Source organism: Falco cherrug, chromosome 19 (assembly GCF_023634085.1).
Source record: "Falco cherrug isolate bFalChe1 chromosome 19, bFalChe1.pri, whole genome shotgun sequence".
Classification (NCBI taxonomy): domain Eukaryota; kingdom Metazoa; phylum Chordata; class Aves; order Falconiformes; family Falconidae; genus Falco; species Falco cherrug.
The window spans coordinates 3,358,775-3,374,415 of NC_073715.1; the positions used below are offsets into that span (position 1 = coordinate 3,358,775).

Genomic DNA, 15,641 nt, shown 5'->3' on the forward strand with positions numbered 1-15,641 from the left:
CCCCCTGGGCAGAGCGTGGCTGCCCCTCTCAGCTCTCACAAGCGCTATCTTGACATGGGGAAAAATGGCTTTTCCCTCTGCCAAACTGGGATTATTCCTAACCTTTGGAATTGTTCAGCCTTGCTCGTTTTATTTCATTAAATGAGGGGAAAACCCGGGGTGCGGAGCAGGGTGGGCTCTGCCACGGGGGTTTGAAGGGGGGGGATGGTTTGTTCTGGTATCAGCCCACCCCGGGGGCTGCCAGCTCGCGCTGCCTGCGGGGGCGGGACGGACGAAGCGACCCCCCCCCCCCCCCCCCTCCCTCCTGCGCCCCCGACCCGCATTTTTAACGCTTTTTGGGGTTGGGTTTTTTTTGGAGCGTGGGGCAGCAGCGCCGCCTCTGGCCTGAAGGCGGCGCCCTTCCCCGCATGTGCACTGCGCGGGGGCGGGTTCCCCGCGCCACCACCAATGGGAGCGGCGCGGCGCGGGGGCGGCGGCCAATGGGAGGAGGCGGCGGCGGGGCTGGGCGAGCGGTTGGAGATGGCGGCGGCGCGCAGCGGCGCTGAGGAGGAGGAGGCGGCGGCGGGGGACCCTGATGGCGGCCCCGAACAGCCGGGCCGGGCTCAGGTGTTCGGAGCCGTGGTGGACACCTTCCTGGAGAAGCTGGTGGCGGCCGGGAGGTGCGGCGCGGGCAGGGGGCCTGAGGGGCACGTGGGGCCTGAACGGGCAGGGAGCCTGAGGGGCGGGGGCCTAGGCCTGAAGAGGGGGGCTGAGGGGCGGGGGGGCCTAGGCCTGAGGCGGGGGGAGCTGAGGGGCGGGGGGCCTAGGCCTGAGGCGGGGGGAGCTGAGGGGCAGGGGGGCTGAGGGGCGGGGGGCCTAGGCCTGAGGCGGGGGGAGCTGAGGGGCAGGGGGGTTGAGGGGCGGGAGGCCTAGGCCCGAGGAGGGGGGGCTGAGGGGCGGGGGGCCTACGCCCCAGGCGGGGGGCTGAGGGGCAGACGGGCCGCCGGGGGCCGTGGAGCGACCTAGGCTTGAGGCACGGGGTCTGGAGGGGACCTGAGGGACTGGGGGCCGCCGGGAGGGGGCAGCTGAGGGGCAGGGGGCCTAAGCCTGAGGCATGGGGCAGCTGAGGGGCAGGGGGCCTAGGCCTGAGGCATGGGGGAGCTGAGGGGCAGGGGGCCTAGGCCTGAGGCATGGGGGAGCTGAGGGGCAGGGGGCCTAGGCCTGAGGCATGGGGGAGCTGAGGGGCAGGGGCCTAGGCCTGAGGCATGGGGGGGCGGAGGGGGCCTGGCAGTGACGCCGTGTCCCCTCCCACCGCTTTTGCAGCTACCAGAGGTTTGCCAAGTGCTACCGCTGCTTCTACCAGCTGCAGCCCCAGGTGACCCAGAGCATCTACGATCAGTTCATCGCCCAGCTGCAGGCCTCTGTCAAGGTGAGGGGGAAGGGGGGGAGGGGCCTGCCTTCGGAGGGGCTGCGGGCCCTTGCTGCAGCAGCCCTGGAAGGGTAGCAGCTACATTTCCCCAATGGCAGAACCAGGCAGCGAAGACTGCTCCCTAGAGGCTCTTCCAGACCTCTTTGTCTTCCCCGGATAATGCTGTAGAATTACAGAATCGTTTAGATTGGAAAAAACCCTTAAAATCATCGAGTCCAACTGTTAACCTCACGCTGCTGACTCCACCCGCCACGTTACACATCTTCTAAATGCTTTCAGGGATGCTGACTCCGACACCTGGTGATTCCTAGGATGTCGCCTTCATCCAGGGGAAAGCGAAGGGCTCACAAGAGCGATGCCCCTGTCAGTTCAGTTTGGGTCCTGCTGAATCCCTGTGCTGTCCTTCCTTCGCAGGAGGAGATCCAGGAGGTAAAGAACGAAGGGAATCTCGACGCGCTCTTTAATTCCCTGGATAAGATCGTGGAGGAGGCAAAGAACAAGGAAGAGCCTGCATGGTATGGATAGTCTTGCAGAAGGCAGTCAGGGGAGCGTGCGTGTGTGTGTGGAGGCGTGTTTCCTTCGAAAGTCAGTTCCTGTGTGATGTTTGGGTCGCGGTGACGTGTCCCGTAGGCCTTGTGCTGCAAGGGAATTCTTTAAACCTCAGGTATCTTAACAGCGATGTCATTGAGCCTAAAACATCCAAAAATAAGTTTTCTCTGTGCTTCCCTAGGTCACGTATCTATGCTTCCTCAGCGCAAGGAGGATGTTAGTGGTGCTGAGGCTGGAGGGGGGCGGGAAGCTCAGTTCTGAATAATTCAGAAGGCTGATGGAGTGGTTTAGGCACAGCTGCTGTTCGGAAAGCACAGCTGACGTCAGTGCATCCTGTTGGGGTGCCCTGCTTGGACTCAGCAGGTGCTGGGGGTCGTATGCGCTGCCTTTTCTTCGCCCTAAAGGCAGCCTGGGTCTTTTAATCAAAAGCATCATTGTGATTTCTTGTTGCTGGGTTTGGGGAGGTTAATGACATCCTGCTGCCTCCAGGCCTCAGCTAAGGGCAGAGTTTTGGGAAGGACTCGTCCCGTTCCGTCCCATCCCGTGTGGCTCTGCAGCGGGGTGCCCATTAGACGCACGCGTTGTAGCTGTCCTCAAAGTGGGGAATGTAAATCGCTGCGGTCGGCCAGCCGATACGTTGTGGCAGCAACTCGGCTTCTATTTAAGCTGCATGAGACTAATTCCTGCGCGAGGCTCTTGCTCTCTGGTTGCTTCACGTCCCGGTTTGTTCCCAGGCGTCCCAGCGGGATCCCGGAAGAGGACATTTGCAGCGTTGTGGTGCCGTACCTCCTTAAGCACAGGTTGTACTTGCAGAAAGTCCTAAAGGCGAAGGAGGAAGAGAACAGGAAGGTGGCAGAATCTGTGCTTGCGGGGAGGGACAGGATTGCAGAGCTGCAGCAGCTGATACAAGCTCGCAAACATGCCTGGCAGGTAAAAATAACAAAGAAACAAATTAAACCCCCTTCTCTGTGCAGCATCAGCCTGAAAGAAGCGCGGTTCTGGGGCTCGGCTGCCCAAGGGCTGCGCTATATTTAAGCTCTCCGCTTATCGAGGGCCTCACCGGGAGCCGAGTGTTGCTGAAACTGCCCTGGGAGGCCCGGGCATTCTCACTGGAGGTCTCAGATGTTTTTCCCTGTGTGCTGGGGGGGATATTTCGGTGGGTGAGCGTGTGAGATTAGCGGGTTGTATTCCGTACGTGCGGGGGGCGGCGGTGTATATGGCACTCTGCTATCGGCCTGCTTCGTGTCCTCAGCGCTGGCATCTGTGGAGAAGACACTTTTGCTGAGCTCAGTGGTGGCTGTTTGCCTTCCAGGCAATTAGTAAAGAGCAACGAGAACTCGTCATGACGTTCAAGGAGCCCCAGTGAGGAGCCGGGGAGACTCTCCACGTTTCGCAGGAGGATCCTCTCCGCAGCGCTGACGAAGCTGGGAAGCGGGACTGTGCGTGGCGTATACAAACCACACAAACTCCTGGTTGTCTCCCCGAGCCAGCAGACACTTGTGGGACTGGAAAGCTGCCGGACTTGCGCAATTTGATCCAAGTTTGTGAAGAAATAAAAATGGAAATAGATTTCAACTTCCTATTCCCTGCTCAGCTCGACAGGGACAGAACCCCCCAGATCTGACAGCCTGCACGCTCACCTGCTGCCTGAGGTGTGATCCTGGCTTCCTGAAGCCAGTTTTGTGGCCGTGATGCTATTTCAGACGAGCATTAGAGAAAAATGGGTGCCTGGCTGGAGCGAGGAGCCCCGCAGCCGTAGCCCACCGAGTGCTCCCGTGGCATTTGCTGCATCCGACTCCTGAGCTGCGTTTTTGTTCAGTGTCTTTAAACAATTTTTTTTTTTTTTTTGGTCAGTTTTGTTCCATATCTTTAAACAATTGTGACCCATCAGAACAAACGAGTCGGCAGCTGCTTTATCACGCCAAGTGCCTCGTTGCCTTTTATTCTTTTTTTTTTTTTTTTCCCTTAGTTGTTTTCCACCCCCAGCAGTTCCACGCCGAGGGCGCTTCGCTGAGGACTGCAGTGCGAAGGATCCGCGGGTGTGCCGTCCGCAGGGTGGAATGGCCCTGCCTCAGCTCTGTGGGCTCCTGGCACAGGGGTTTCATGTTTTCCCGTGAAAGCTCTGTATTGACTCCTGGAACCAAACTGGGTTTGATTTTACCTGGGTGGAGTTGTTCTTTATGGAATTTTGCCCGCCAGGGAAGAGGGGCTGGCTGGGGCCGGCCTGGCAGGGCCCTGGTGGAGCCCTGCAAGCGACACATGGCTTCAAAACGAAGAAGAGATCGTTCCTCTGGGCTGGGCAGATAGTGGGAGCCTTCCCCAGCCTGCCAGGGCCCGAGTGCGGGTGTTTCCACCAGAAACCAGATCTGCCGAGGTCACCTGCCGCCCTCCTTGCCTGCCAGTACACGCCATCCCGAGGAAGAGGCTGTGCCCCCTGTGCTGGGGCCGTCCAAAATCTGGGAACAACGGTGGCAATTTCCACCCAGCACCAGCCTCTGTTTTTGATTAGAGGCAGCCAGAGCCTGTGATTGACTGACTTAGGCATATTTTCCTTCTGTCGTAAACAAGCCTTCCCTCGCTGCATTATAATCTAAATAAATCGGAGCTGTTGTTCCCCCGCTCTTGGCTCCCGCTGCCTGCGCTTGGCCCGCGTACTCTGTAGTTCGTGGGTTTGTTTGACAAAGGTTCTGGCTTCAGCATTTCTCTCCTCCTCCCCCCGCAAAGCCTCCGGTTCCGCTTTTCAAGACAGGGCTGGGATTTATAGGATCTCCAAAGTCTGGAAAGCGGTCAGGAGCCCAAAGAGGAATGTCGCCCCAGGCGGCCCCGGGAGCTCCCACCCGCTCGGAGCAAACTCTGGAGGAGGGGGAGCGCCCTGAGCCCTGCGGGGGTCCTGGGGAGAGAAAGGGTGGGATGAGCAGGAGGTTCTGCTTCACCTGCTCCGCTCCCCTTTGCCGCAGCTGCCAGCCCCCGCTGGGGGTTTTGGGACCCCCCCGCTGGGGGTTTTGGGACCTCGTTGGGGGTTTTGGGAGGCACAGCCCGGGGCCGCAGCTCTCCCACGGCGTTTCCCACCAGGAGCAGCGGTGGTGGAAGGGGCACATGCTGGTGTGTCCCACCCCCCCCCCGGCCAACAGGCTCCCCCCGGCCCTGCGTGGAGAGGAAAACCCCGCGGGGTTTCGGCAGGGCACCACCCCTGCTGGGATCCAGCAGCAGGAACTGGGACAGACCAGTGGGTGACTGGGGAGTCCAGCTAGGAGTCCCATCAGCGCCCCATCTCCCATCCCAGTTTGGGACTGGGGGGGACTGGGTGCTGCCAGGCCCCACCACCCATAAACCCCCACCAGTCTGGGGTGGCGTTTCCCTCCCCTGGTGGCTGGGGGGAACCAAGTTCATCCCAAACCACAATTGCTGCCTGCGCTGGCGGCTCCCGGCCCGGCGGATGTGCTGGAAATATCCGTGGCGGGGCCGCGGGGCCCCTCCCGGGCGGGCGCAGCACCCTATAAAGCCGCTCGGGGCTCGGGGGGCTGCACCCAGCCCAGTGCCCGTGCAGGGAGGCAGCATGAAGCCCCTCGTCCTGCTGAGCCTCCTGGCTCTCCTCGCCCTCGGCCTCTGCCGCAGAGGTGGGGGGGGGGGGGGACCAAAGTGGGGGGGCTGGGGGCTGGGGGCTTGGGGTGGGGGGTGGGGAGAGAATTGCTGAGCCTTGGGGGGGGGAGGGCGAGGGGGACAGGGCTCTCTCTGCTGGGTTGGGGGGCTTGGGTGGGATGAGACCCCCAGAGGAGGAGCGGGGAGGGGGTGCAGGGCCTTGCTGAGCCCCCCGCCGCCCCCCCCCCCCCCATCATCCCACAGCTGCTGAGCGCTCCATCAGCGCCGATGACTCGCCCAGCTCCGAAGGTGAGTGTCTGCGGCCGGATTTGTCCCTGCTGCCCTGGGGACCGGGATGGGGGGGTCCCAGCCCCACGCCCACCCCCGACCCTCTGCTCTGTCCCCGCAGCCTTCATCTCCAAACGCGCCAGCGCCGCGGTGGTGCGCAGACACAAGCGGAATTACGTCTATGACAGGTAGCGCTTGACCCCGGCGTGCTGGGGACTGTGTCCCTCCCCGGGTGACACCGAGGGAGCCACACGGTCCCCAGCCAGCCCACGCGGTACAATCCTGGTTTGGGGCAGGGACCCTTCCCCAGGAGCTTCCAGCCCCTCCGTGGGGCTGGGGACCCTCCGGCATCCCCCATCTGTTCACCAGCAGCGTCTATGGCATCGTGCGGGACCCGCTGGAGGCCAAGCGCGAGGTGTGCGAGTTCAACCCTGACTGCGACGAGCTGGCGGACCACATCGGCTTCCAGGCTGCGTACCAGCGCTTCTACGGCCCCGTCTAGCCCCCCGCCGCCCCCCCGGTGCCAGAGCTGAGCGCCCCCACCTCCCCCCGCAGCCACACCCCCCCCCTTGGCATCCCTTCCCGTTAACCGTGCAAAGAAATAAACGCACAAACGGTGTCACCTGTCACCGGCTCCTTCCTCAGCCGAGGGGGTGGGATGGGTGGGAGGCCGCAGCGGTAGGACCCCACGAGGCTGCACCCCTCCCCCCGGGACCCCCCAGCTCACCCGGCAGAAGAGCGGGATGTTGTCGCAGAGGAAGGGGTACACGAACGCCGCCGTCCGCAGCACCTTGCGCAGCCGGGGATGCTCCAGCTCAGGGAAGCTGCGAAGGGGGAACAGGGCAGGGGGGGGGACAGGACACAATGTGGACGTGTGCCCCCGTCAGCCCCCATGGCGAGGACCCAACAGGCACCTTGGCTTTGGGCCAGACCCTGGGACCCCTCCAGAGACACTCTGCAGGACCCCAAAGCTGAGGAGGAGGAGGAACCCGCCAGCCCCAGTTCCCATCCAGCTGTGGTGCTGGTGCTTCCACCCCAAAACGTACCGGGGGTAGCAGGAGAGGCCGGTGCAGACAAAGGACTTAAAAGCAGCCGCGGGGACAAAGTAACGGTGCAAAACGGCACTGAGCCAGGGGTCCGGCATCACGTAGGCGCCATAGGCCAAGGCAGAGCCTGCAGGAGAACGCAGCGTGGGGCCAGCGGCTCCCTGGCCCTGCCATCACCCCCCCTCCCCCCCCCAGGGGCTCACCCAGCCCGTAGAGGCCGAGGGCTCCGCAGCGGCAGAAGTAGCCCAGCCGCAGAGGTTGCGTTACGCAGAAGCAGGGCATTGAACTTGGCAGTTGGGGAAGGGTTTCCCCAGTGGGGAAATGAGGCACGGCACGTGGAAAGCAGCCCGGCAACACAAAGGGGGTCCTGAGCGTCCCCCACCCTGCCCCCAGCCCAAATCTCACTCAGTAGTTTAGAAGGGGGGGAAGAGGAAAAAGGACAGAAAAAAAGGAAAACCACCCAAAAGTGGCTGGAGACACCCCCCACCCCCGCGCGGAGCGGGAGAGCTGGTGAGGGGCACCGGTGGGGTGGTGGGTGCTGCCGGGTGCCCCCTCTTCCAGCCACCCATGGAGCCCCCTCCCCGCCACCAAGGGCTGGGGGGGCTCGGACCCACCGCTGCCGCTCGCTGCCCTTCTCCTGGCCGCATTCCTGGCCCATGGCGGTGGAAGGTGGCCAGGGGGTCCCTCCCCAGAAGCTCCCCCCAAATCCCCCCCCTGGATGCAAGACCCCTCACTGTGCACGGAGGGGCCCTTGTGTGAGGCTACCAGAAAGTGGCTCTGGGCACCCAACTTTAAATGCCACGAGCCCTTCAGCTGGGAGAGCTGGGGGGGGGGGGGGGGCAGAGCTAAGCGCCACGTCCATGCGGGGACCCCCAGCAAACACCCACCTGGCTCCCCCGCAGGGTCCCTGCAAATGAGACCTGGGAGATGTGGGGGAAAAGCAAAAAAAATTTGGGAAAAAAATATCCCCAACTGACCTGGTAGCACCCCACGGGCACCCGGAGGCTGGAGGTGGCTGCGGTTCGGTCCACAGGAGCAAATGCCAGTGGAGACGATGCCCACACCAGTGGAGACGATGCCCACACCAGTGGAGATGATGCTCACACCAGTGGAGATGATGCCCACGCCAGTGGAGACGATGCCCACGCCAGTGGAGACGATGCCGACACCAGTGGAGACGATGCCCACACCAGTGGAGACGATGCCCACGCCAGTGGAGATGATGCCCACGCCAGTGGAGATGATGCCCACACCAGTGGAGACGATGCCCACGCCAGTGGAGATGATGCCCACACCGCAGCTGGATGCAGCCACCACTCAGGAGGTGGAGGGTCGGGCCGGGAGCAGGATCGATGCTCCCGAATCCCCCATCTTTGGGGATTTATTTACCCCCGTGGGTGCTGGGCACAGCGTGGGGATCCCAGAATCCCAGGATCGAGCGGGTGCGGGGCTATGGGAAGCCGCGTTTCTCCGCCCGGCGGTGCCCGAAGGCTGGGGGGGGGGGTCTGGGGTCTCACCACCTGCCCACCAAGGGATCTGCTGGATCTAGGGAGGGCCCTGGTGCCACAAAGCCCCTCCAAAAAAACCTGCGTGAGGCACATCAGAGCCAGCGTGGGGGCAGGGAAATCCCATCTCCAAGCGGGGAGAAGTGGGAAGCGGAGGGGGAATGGTCGCTGAGTGGGGCTGGAGGGAGGGGGCTCCTGGGGCAGCCCCCCAAGCAGCAGGACCAGGAGCCCCAGCTCCCCGTCAGTTCCACGGTTTTATCCTATTTCCATTTTGTGGGAGCAACCCCCGCACCGAGGGGCAGCAAGACGGGGAGTTTGAGGGGGGGGGGGGGGCAGGCAGGACGCCCCCCCAGCCCCCGCCACGGCCGGGAAGGTTTGGCACAGCCCCCTGGAGCGGGCAGAGGCGCTGCCAGCCCCTCTGAGGGGACAGAGGCGGCAGGGACAGGTCCCCTTTGTGCCACGGCTGCGTTGGGACGCTGGGCACGTCTCGCCCCACGGGAAGAAGTCGCCCCACGGCTTGTTTCTCCCACTCGGGACCGAAAGCCGGATTTGCCTTTTCCCCACCTTTTTCCAGGGACGCCACCAGCAAAGCCCGCTCTCCAGGGGTGGGGGCGGGGGTCTAAGCAGGATGAGACCTTCCCAGTGCCGGCAGCCTCCGAAGAACTGGGGGAAGAGTCAATCCCATCGGTGCTGGCTCCGTGCTTTCCACCAGCAAAGCAAATCAAGGAGCGTTGATGGGGACGGAAGACTCCCCACCCCCCCGCCCCCCCGCCCCCCCCTTTTTCTCATCACCAGTGCCCGGCGTGGACCCCCCCGCAGCGCCCTGACCCCCGAACCAAGCCTCTGAAAGGCACCCTGGATCACCACTTCAAATTAACACATCTCTCATAACGTCTGCTTCCCGATTTCCCCCTTCGATGATTTTCCCCGAGAAACCGCCGCGGTTATTCGGGCTGATGCTGGGGTTGGGGATGCTCCTGCGGGCAGCGACGCCAGGAGTCCCGGCGAGGGGATGAACTTGAACTCATCCCGAGGCGCGAAGGCAGCCAGCAGAGGGGAAAGGAACCAAGGAAACGTTATTCCCGTTACCGGGATACGGACCCACCTTATCAAATCAAAACCGAACCAAGGTTATGCCTTCCTCCACTCCCGTCAACAGCCAAAGCGATTGGGAATGGCAAAGTTTTGGGGTTTGGTTTTGGTTTTTTTTCGGGTTGGTTTTTTTTTTTTTTTTCTGAAAAGCAAAATTTAGTCAAAGTGCACATTTGGGAGCAGACTGTCAAAAAAATCACAGAATAACTGAGGCTGGCAAAGACCTTTCGGATCGTCAAGCCCAAGCGCCCGTCTGCGGAGCCTGCGTAAGAGAAACGCGGGCTGGGCTGGGAATCACCACGAACCCGAGAGATAAAAACATCTCGTATTTTATTAAGCTAATCAATGTGTTCAGATCACAGTCAAGACACATGCCGTGAGAGCCCCCCCGAGCTCCTCCTCACCCCAGCTGGGCTCCAAGAGCCGCCCCCCCGGCCCCCCCAGCCAGAGCTATCCAAGCACAAAATCCCCAAAATCCCCAAAAAGTCCCCAGGCTGGGCTATTTTTTTTTTAAATATTTTTTTTTTGTGCTCCAACAGGAGGACGGAGGGAGAGATGATTGTCCCTCGCCTCGACCCAAGCGACCGTCCTCTCCCTGCCAGCAGACAGAGGCAGGGCTGGCGACACCGGGGTCCTGTGCCAACCCTCCTGCCCTTCTCGTAGCCGCCCTGTTTCCCCATCCCCCCCCCCAAAAAAAAAAAAAAAATCCTATTTTCTGCCCTGGCCAGACTGGCTAGCTCCGCTGGACGTCAAGGAAATAAAAATAAAAAGAAACCCCAGATGCATGCGGAAATCCAAGGCGTTGCAGGCGGCAGCGAGCCGAGCAGGGATGGGAACAGAAGGAAATCGCTTGGCACAGCCCGAGAAACCACCGAGGCCACCAAGCCCCGGGGTGCCCGTGCCCACCAGCCCCGGCAGGGGACAGCCCCCAGCCCCCGCGGGAACCCCAGCGAGCCTCAACCACGGAGCCCACCCCACCGCCCCCCGAGAGCGCAACGGGGCAGCAACCGAAAGAAAAAAATCAACCCCAAGGACCGCGCGGACCCCAAGGACCACACGAAGCCCAAGGACCACGCGAAGCCCCAAGGACCACGCGACCCCCAAGGACCACACGAAGCCCAAGGACCACGCGACCCCCAAGGACCACACGAAGCCCCAAGGACCACACGAAGCCCCAAGGACCACAGGACCCCAAGGACCACGCGACCCCCGTTCCCCGCAACGCTTCTGGCCCACGGGCTCGCTTTGCTCCTTGCTCTCCTTCCCGGCGCAGCGGGCCGTGCTGGGAGCCGGTACGGGAATGGCACCGGAGCGAGCAGCGGGGTGAGCTCTGGGGAACCTCCAGCCCCGGGAGCCACGGGCAGAGCGGCGGGCCAGGACCCACGGAGCCTCCCCACGGCCCTCCAAGCTGTCCGTAGCCCCCGAGGGCTGCTCAGCATCCCCAACCGACGCGACGAGCCAGGGAAACCCCGTCTGGCCGGGAAATCTGCTCGGGTGGGACGGGGAAGCGACGCACCGAGTTCCCTGTGGGGCAAACGGGCACCAGCCTTTGGACATCGCGGTTCCGTCTCAATTTATACCCAGGGAGGAGACTCCAACTCCTGGCAAGCGCCGAGACTGGGGCCAAGAAGCATTTTCCTTCCCCCCAACCTTAAAGACGTCAAGTCGCCGCCTGCCCTGAGGCCACTCTGGGGAGGGCGGGGGAGGGGGGGGGAAGCTGTGAAGTCTCCCACTTTTTCAGCTTCACGGATGTCTGATTGGGGATGTGCATCCAAAAAATAAAATTAAAAATAAAATAAAAATAAAAATCAGGTCCTCAGCTACAGTTGCGTGTTGTGGAGAGGAAGCAGGATGGCACAGGGATCTGCCAGGGATTTTTTTTTTTTTTTTTTTTTTTTTTTAAGAGGTTACAATCCCTCCAGCCCAGGAGGGACAGCAACTGTCCCACCTGGCTCAGAGGTGCAACAGTCCTGGAAGATGCCACCGGGCAGCCGAGACCCTCGGTTGAAGGGCCAAGGCCTCTTCCTCCTCTCCAGGTGTGCCAAACCTCAGGGCAACGTTCAAACCACCCCTCAGGAGCCCAAGGCTGTTACTATGGGATGGTTACGAGGGAAATAAGGCAACAGCGTCGCTGCTTTTTAGGAAGCACCCCCCTGATTTCACCCTGCGACCCCAAGCGGGCTCGCTGCAGCTCAGCACCGTCTGGGTACAGAAAGGGCAAGTTCATTTTACTTTCGTTCCTAAACTGCCTTCTGTCTCCAGCCCCAACAAGCCTGTCTGACGCAGTAGCCCACCCTCCGTGTCCCTGTGCCCCCTCCCCGGACGGCGACAGCACTGATGCTGAGCCCGCAGCACCCGGCGCTGAGCCCGCGGAGCTGTACGGACCGAGCCACGCGTGAGCCGTTATTTACACCGCGCTTTTTTTTTTTTTTTTTTTCCCTCCCCTCGAGATCCAGCAAGGGAAGACAGTGGCCCAGAGCAAAGCTGAGGAATTCCTCCTCCAGCTCCTCGCTTTTTTGATTTCAGCCAAGCGCTGCGATTCCCTTTAACCACCCCGAAAGCACCAAGGGAACGACGCCGACGCCTCCCGGGACCGCAAACACAGCCAGGCTTTGTGGGGGGGGGTGTGGGGCAGCCCTCCAGCAGGCTGCAGCCCCTTCCCCTGTGCTTTGCAGGAGGGAGGGGGGTGCTTTTCTTAAGCAGCAGAAGGGGGAAAATAAAAATTAAAAATAAAAATTAAAAAAAAAAAAAAAAAAAAAAAAAAGCACAATCCACCAGCTGTCTCCCATCCCACCGAGCCAGGCTTCCACCAAACAGGGGGTGAGCTGCGCCGTAAGCGGGCAGCACCCCCCCAGCCAGGGGCAGAAGGGGAGGGGGCTGCTCTCCACTTCACCACATCCTTCTGGCCAAGTCCCACAAGGTGATTCTCTCTTTTTTTTTTTTTTTTTCTTTCTGTTTTCTTCTCGCACCCCATCCAGCAAAAATAACGAGCTCGACAAACAAATGGCTTCCGCTAAAAACACTGGAGGAAAGAGCGACTGACAAGCCCCGCAGCCCACCCAAGGTCTCCGAGACCCCCCTCAGCTACGAGTCCGAGTCTTTGCCCTGCTGCTCCGCTTGCGTCGTTCCCTTGGCTTAGCCTAGAAAAGCACCACAAGTTTTGGGAGAAGCTGCAAAAAAGGAAAAAGGCTGTCGGGAAAAGCTGCCGCTATCCCTCTCCTCCCGCTCCGGCTGGAACTGGGAGCTCGGCCGTTCCGCTGCGCTACCAGGCTGCGTGCTGCAAAGGAACCGAAAGCGGGATAGAAATGAATCCTCCGCGACTTGTGCTGGGCTTTTCTTCGGGTTTTTTTTGGTGGTTTTTGTAGTTTTTACCTGCAAACAAGGAACGTCCTGCCACTCCAGTACAATGCACCGCGCTAGGAAGTCTGCACAGATCGTACGTTACTTGTCTCGCCGTATTTACGACCCTTTTGTAGCAGCTTCTGGCTGGCCCATGTGAAAAAAAACCACCTTAAATGTAGAAGACTAGCAGTGGGGTTTGGTTTTTTGGGGGGTTTTTTTTTTTGTTTTTTTGGTTTTTTACTTGCATAGCTGCTGTTAGTCCATGTGGATGGAGACAGCTGGAGTCCGTTGACACAGATGAACTGGGAAGAGGCCGTTCAGCCCATCTCCCATCGCTCTGCCGTCCCGGAGCGACCCGATGCTTCAATTCCAAACATCAGCGTGGGACAGGGGGGGCAGCCATGGGTTGGGAGGTGCCGTCGGGATCGGGGTGCCGTCGGGATCGAGGTTTGAAAGGTCCCTCACAGGTCACACGGGGAATGAAGCTTTTCCAGTAGCTGTCCAGGTAGCATCATCCCTTCTCTTTTTTTTTTTTTCTTTTTTTTTTGGGGCGGGGATGCAAAAAGCGCTGAACGGTTTTGTGAGCTCGGTCCTCCCGGGTAGCGGCAGTCACCTTCTGGCTGCCCCGGAGGGATGTGAGGAGGGGGGATGCGATCAAGTTCCGTCACCCTCTCTATAGCATGGCATAGCAGCAGGGGCGCGTTGGAAAAGCCAGAAGAGAGAATGGCTTTGAGATCCTCCTTCCTCCTCCACACCTCGTTGCAAGATTAAGAAGGGGGGGGGGGGAGAAACAAAAAAATAAAAATATATTTTTAAAAAAAAAAAAAAAAAAAAAAAGAGGAGACATTTGGGTCCTTCGGAGGTTGTTTCAACCCCACACGGCTCTTCTCTCTCTTCCAGCAGCTCCGCGGGATTCCACCCCTGTTCTCCAAGGTCTAACGCAGGAAGGGACGAAGCGGGAGGGCTGGGGAAGGAGGAACAGATCCCAGATCCTTGTCACCTCTCGCAAGCAGCCCGGCCAAGCTCCCGTTGCTCGTGAAGCAGCTTGGAAGGAGAACAAGGGGGTGCACCGAGCCCACCGGGGCGCGTCGGACTGGCCAAGAGCCCTTTGCACTGAGCCCGTTCCACGGGGGACTGGGAAAGGAAATAAATATGCTTGTTCAAAGAAAAAAAAAAATTATATTAAGAGCTTTCCCCCCCCTTGTTAAATAGCATAATTGTTTCCTTTTCTCTCTTGACACTGGAAGAGTATCCAGAACCCCAAAGAACTCCGCTTTTTTTTCTTTTTGAGTATTATTTATATATAAAAAACCTAAGGATTGAAAGGAAAAAAAAAAAAAAAAAACCAAAACCCTAACCCTTGAAAAATAATTAATTCAAAGGAAGAAAAAAAAAATAAAAAAAAAAAAATCTGCTTTCCTGTCAACAGATTGCCAAACAAGAGCTAAACACTCTTTGGATCTTCTTTCCCAAGCTAGGAGGGCTCCGTTTCTGCTGCGCTGGTTTGGTTTCACGTCAGTCCAGTCCACTTGCTCCAGAGGCCGCCTGCCCATTTGAGATGACCAAGCAACAAGCTTCGGGAGGAATGGGGGGGGGGATGAAGGACTGCCCGTCTCTCGCCCACCTCTGCCGACTGGGAGAAGGGCAGAGCTCTGCCTCAGCCGTGCCGAGGTGCCTCTCTCTTCTCAGAGCACTTGGCGCCGTCGGAGATGTACAGCCGTCTGGTCAGGATACAGGTGGAGGGTTGTCTGTGTGCGTGCCCAAATGGGATTTTTTTTTTTTTTAATTTTTTTTTTTATTATTATTATTATTATTATTATTTTCTGGGTAGATACTTTTGTTATTGTTGCTGCTGGCTGCTGCTGCTTCTTCGTGTCTAAGTGTCGCCTGGATTTTTGTTTCCTTCGTTCAGACGCTGCACGTTCCGAGAGGGGGAGAGAAAGGTACACCAACCCGATGCCTTTCTGAACATCAGCCCATCTCTTTCCACTGCTTGTAGAACTCCAGAACATTTTTTATTTCTACACTGGCATTGGCGGCTGCCTGGATGGCAGACTGCAAGCAAACAGAGACAAAAGAAAGTGGGTTTTGGTGGTTTGTTTTTTTGGTTTTTTTTTCCCCTTGCCCTGTCGAGAAGGCTGCCCATCACGACTTGGAGATTCTCTGGCAGAGTTTTCCAGAGCTAAAACGTCCAAGTCTTTGGGCTAAAGTTGCCCTGGCACGAGAATGACTTCTCCCACCTCCCCCAGGGGTACTTGGCACCGCAAAAGCACAAGCAAACAAGGGGCCTTCAAAGAAACGGGAATCACGACTTGTAAAGTGAATTTGGGAAACCCAGGACACTTATTACCTAAGGCAGAAAATGTGGGGGGTTTTTAAGAAAAAAATTTCCTGCCAATCAATCGGATTTTAATCTTGCTAAGAAGCAGAAAGGTCCGGCTCAGCCGAAGAGCGACTGACCTGCATGGGCGCTGAGAACGTGCTGGGGTCCTCCAGCTGAAAGCCCGTGATGATGGTAACCATCCCCGTGGTGTCGTCCTCCCCGCTTCCTTGGGACACTGTCAGTTGTTTGCAGCTGTCCAGTATTTTATAGAGATTCCTGCCAAACAGACGCAAGGCGAGAGGGGAAAAGTCAGCAGGAAGACCCCTCGTCGGTGCAAACGCTTTCGTGCACGCTCAGGAGGACACGCTGCCCGTTGAGGGCTTTTCTGAGACCCTTCTTAGCACCAAGCGTTGGGTGCCGTGCCAGACACACTGATGGGTGCCCTCACGCTCTCGTTAGGGAATTTGATAATTACTCACTCACACAGAGCACCAAATGGAGCAAGCTGC

The 15,641-nt window shown here is 59.3% G+C and overlaps 3 protein-coding genes across 4 annotated transcripts in view; 2 read left to right on the plus strand and 1 right to left on the minus strand.

Annotated features, from left to right (window-relative positions):
• The first annotated feature begins 490 nt into the window (after positions 1-490).
• Positions 491-4,577, plus strand: PMF1 (polyamine modulated factor 1). The gene is made up of 5 exons (XM_055696820.1): positions 491-659; positions 1,303-1,408; positions 1,823-1,923; positions 2,692-2,887; positions 3,270-4,577. The coding sequence occupies exons 1-5, from the start codon at positions 520-522 to the stop codon at positions 3,321-3,323; spliced, it is 597 nt and encodes a 198-aa protein (XP_055552795.1). The 5' UTR covers positions 491-519; the 3' UTR covers positions 3,324-4,577.
• Positions 4,578-4,871: 294 nt separating this feature from the next.
• Positions 4,872-6,430, plus strand: BGLAP (bone gamma-carboxyglutamate protein). 2 transcript variants are annotated; one of them, XM_055696855.1, is made up of 4 exons: positions 4,872-5,574; positions 5,801-5,845; positions 5,946-6,012; positions 6,197-6,430. In XM_055696855.1, exons 1-4 carry the CDS (start codon positions 5,394-5,396, stop codon positions 6,324-6,326), a joined length of 423 nt encoding a protein of 140 aa, XP_055552830.1. In that variant the 5' UTR covers positions 4,872-5,393; the 3' UTR covers positions 6,327-6,430. The 2 variants fall into 2 exon arrangements, with proteins under 2 accessions (XP_055552830.1, XP_055552829.1); XM_055696854.1 differs by having other exon boundaries at positions 5,130-5,574; positions 6,194-6,430.
• A 6,591-nt stretch (positions 6,431-13,021) lies between these two features.
• Positions 13,022-15,641, minus strand: part of SMG5 (SMG5 nonsense mediated mRNA decay factor) — a 31,679-nt gene continuing 29,059 nt past the window's right edge. The window contains exons 21-22 of the mRNA XM_055696627.1: positions 15,270-15,408; positions 13,022-14,864 (exon numbers count right to left, since the gene is read on the minus strand). Coding sequence (XP_055552602.1) covers positions 14,781-14,864; positions 15,270-15,408 — 223 coding nt within the window. The 3' untranslated portion in view covers positions 13,022-14,780. The remainder of the gene's footprint in view (positions 14,865-15,269; positions 15,409-15,641) is intronic.

Coding starts and splice junctions, on each gene's coding strand:
- PMF1 (XM_055696820.1), top strand. CDS start 520: ATGGCGGCGGCGCGCAGCGGCGCTGAGGAGGAGGAGGCGGCGGCGGGG. Junction 660..1,302: donor AAGCTGGTGGCGGCCGGGAG/GTGCGGCGCGGG, acceptor CCGCTTTTGCAG/CTACCAGAGGTTTGCCAAGT. Junction 1,924..2,691: donor AACAAGGAAGAGCCTGCATG/GTATGGATAGTC, acceptor GTTTGTTCCCAG/GCGTCCCAGCGGGATCCCGG.
- BGLAP (XM_055696854.1), top strand. CDS start 5,394: ATGTGCTGGAAATATCCGTGGCGGGGCCGCGGGGCCCCTCCCGGGCGG. Junction 5,846..5,945: donor TGACTCGCCCAGCTCCGAAG/GTGAGTGTCTGC, acceptor CTGTCCCCGCAG/CCTTCATCTCCAAACGCGCC. Junction 6,013..6,193: donor CGGAATTACGTCTATGACAG/GTAGCGCTTGAC, acceptor TCTGTTCACCAG/CAGCGTCTATGGCATCGTGC.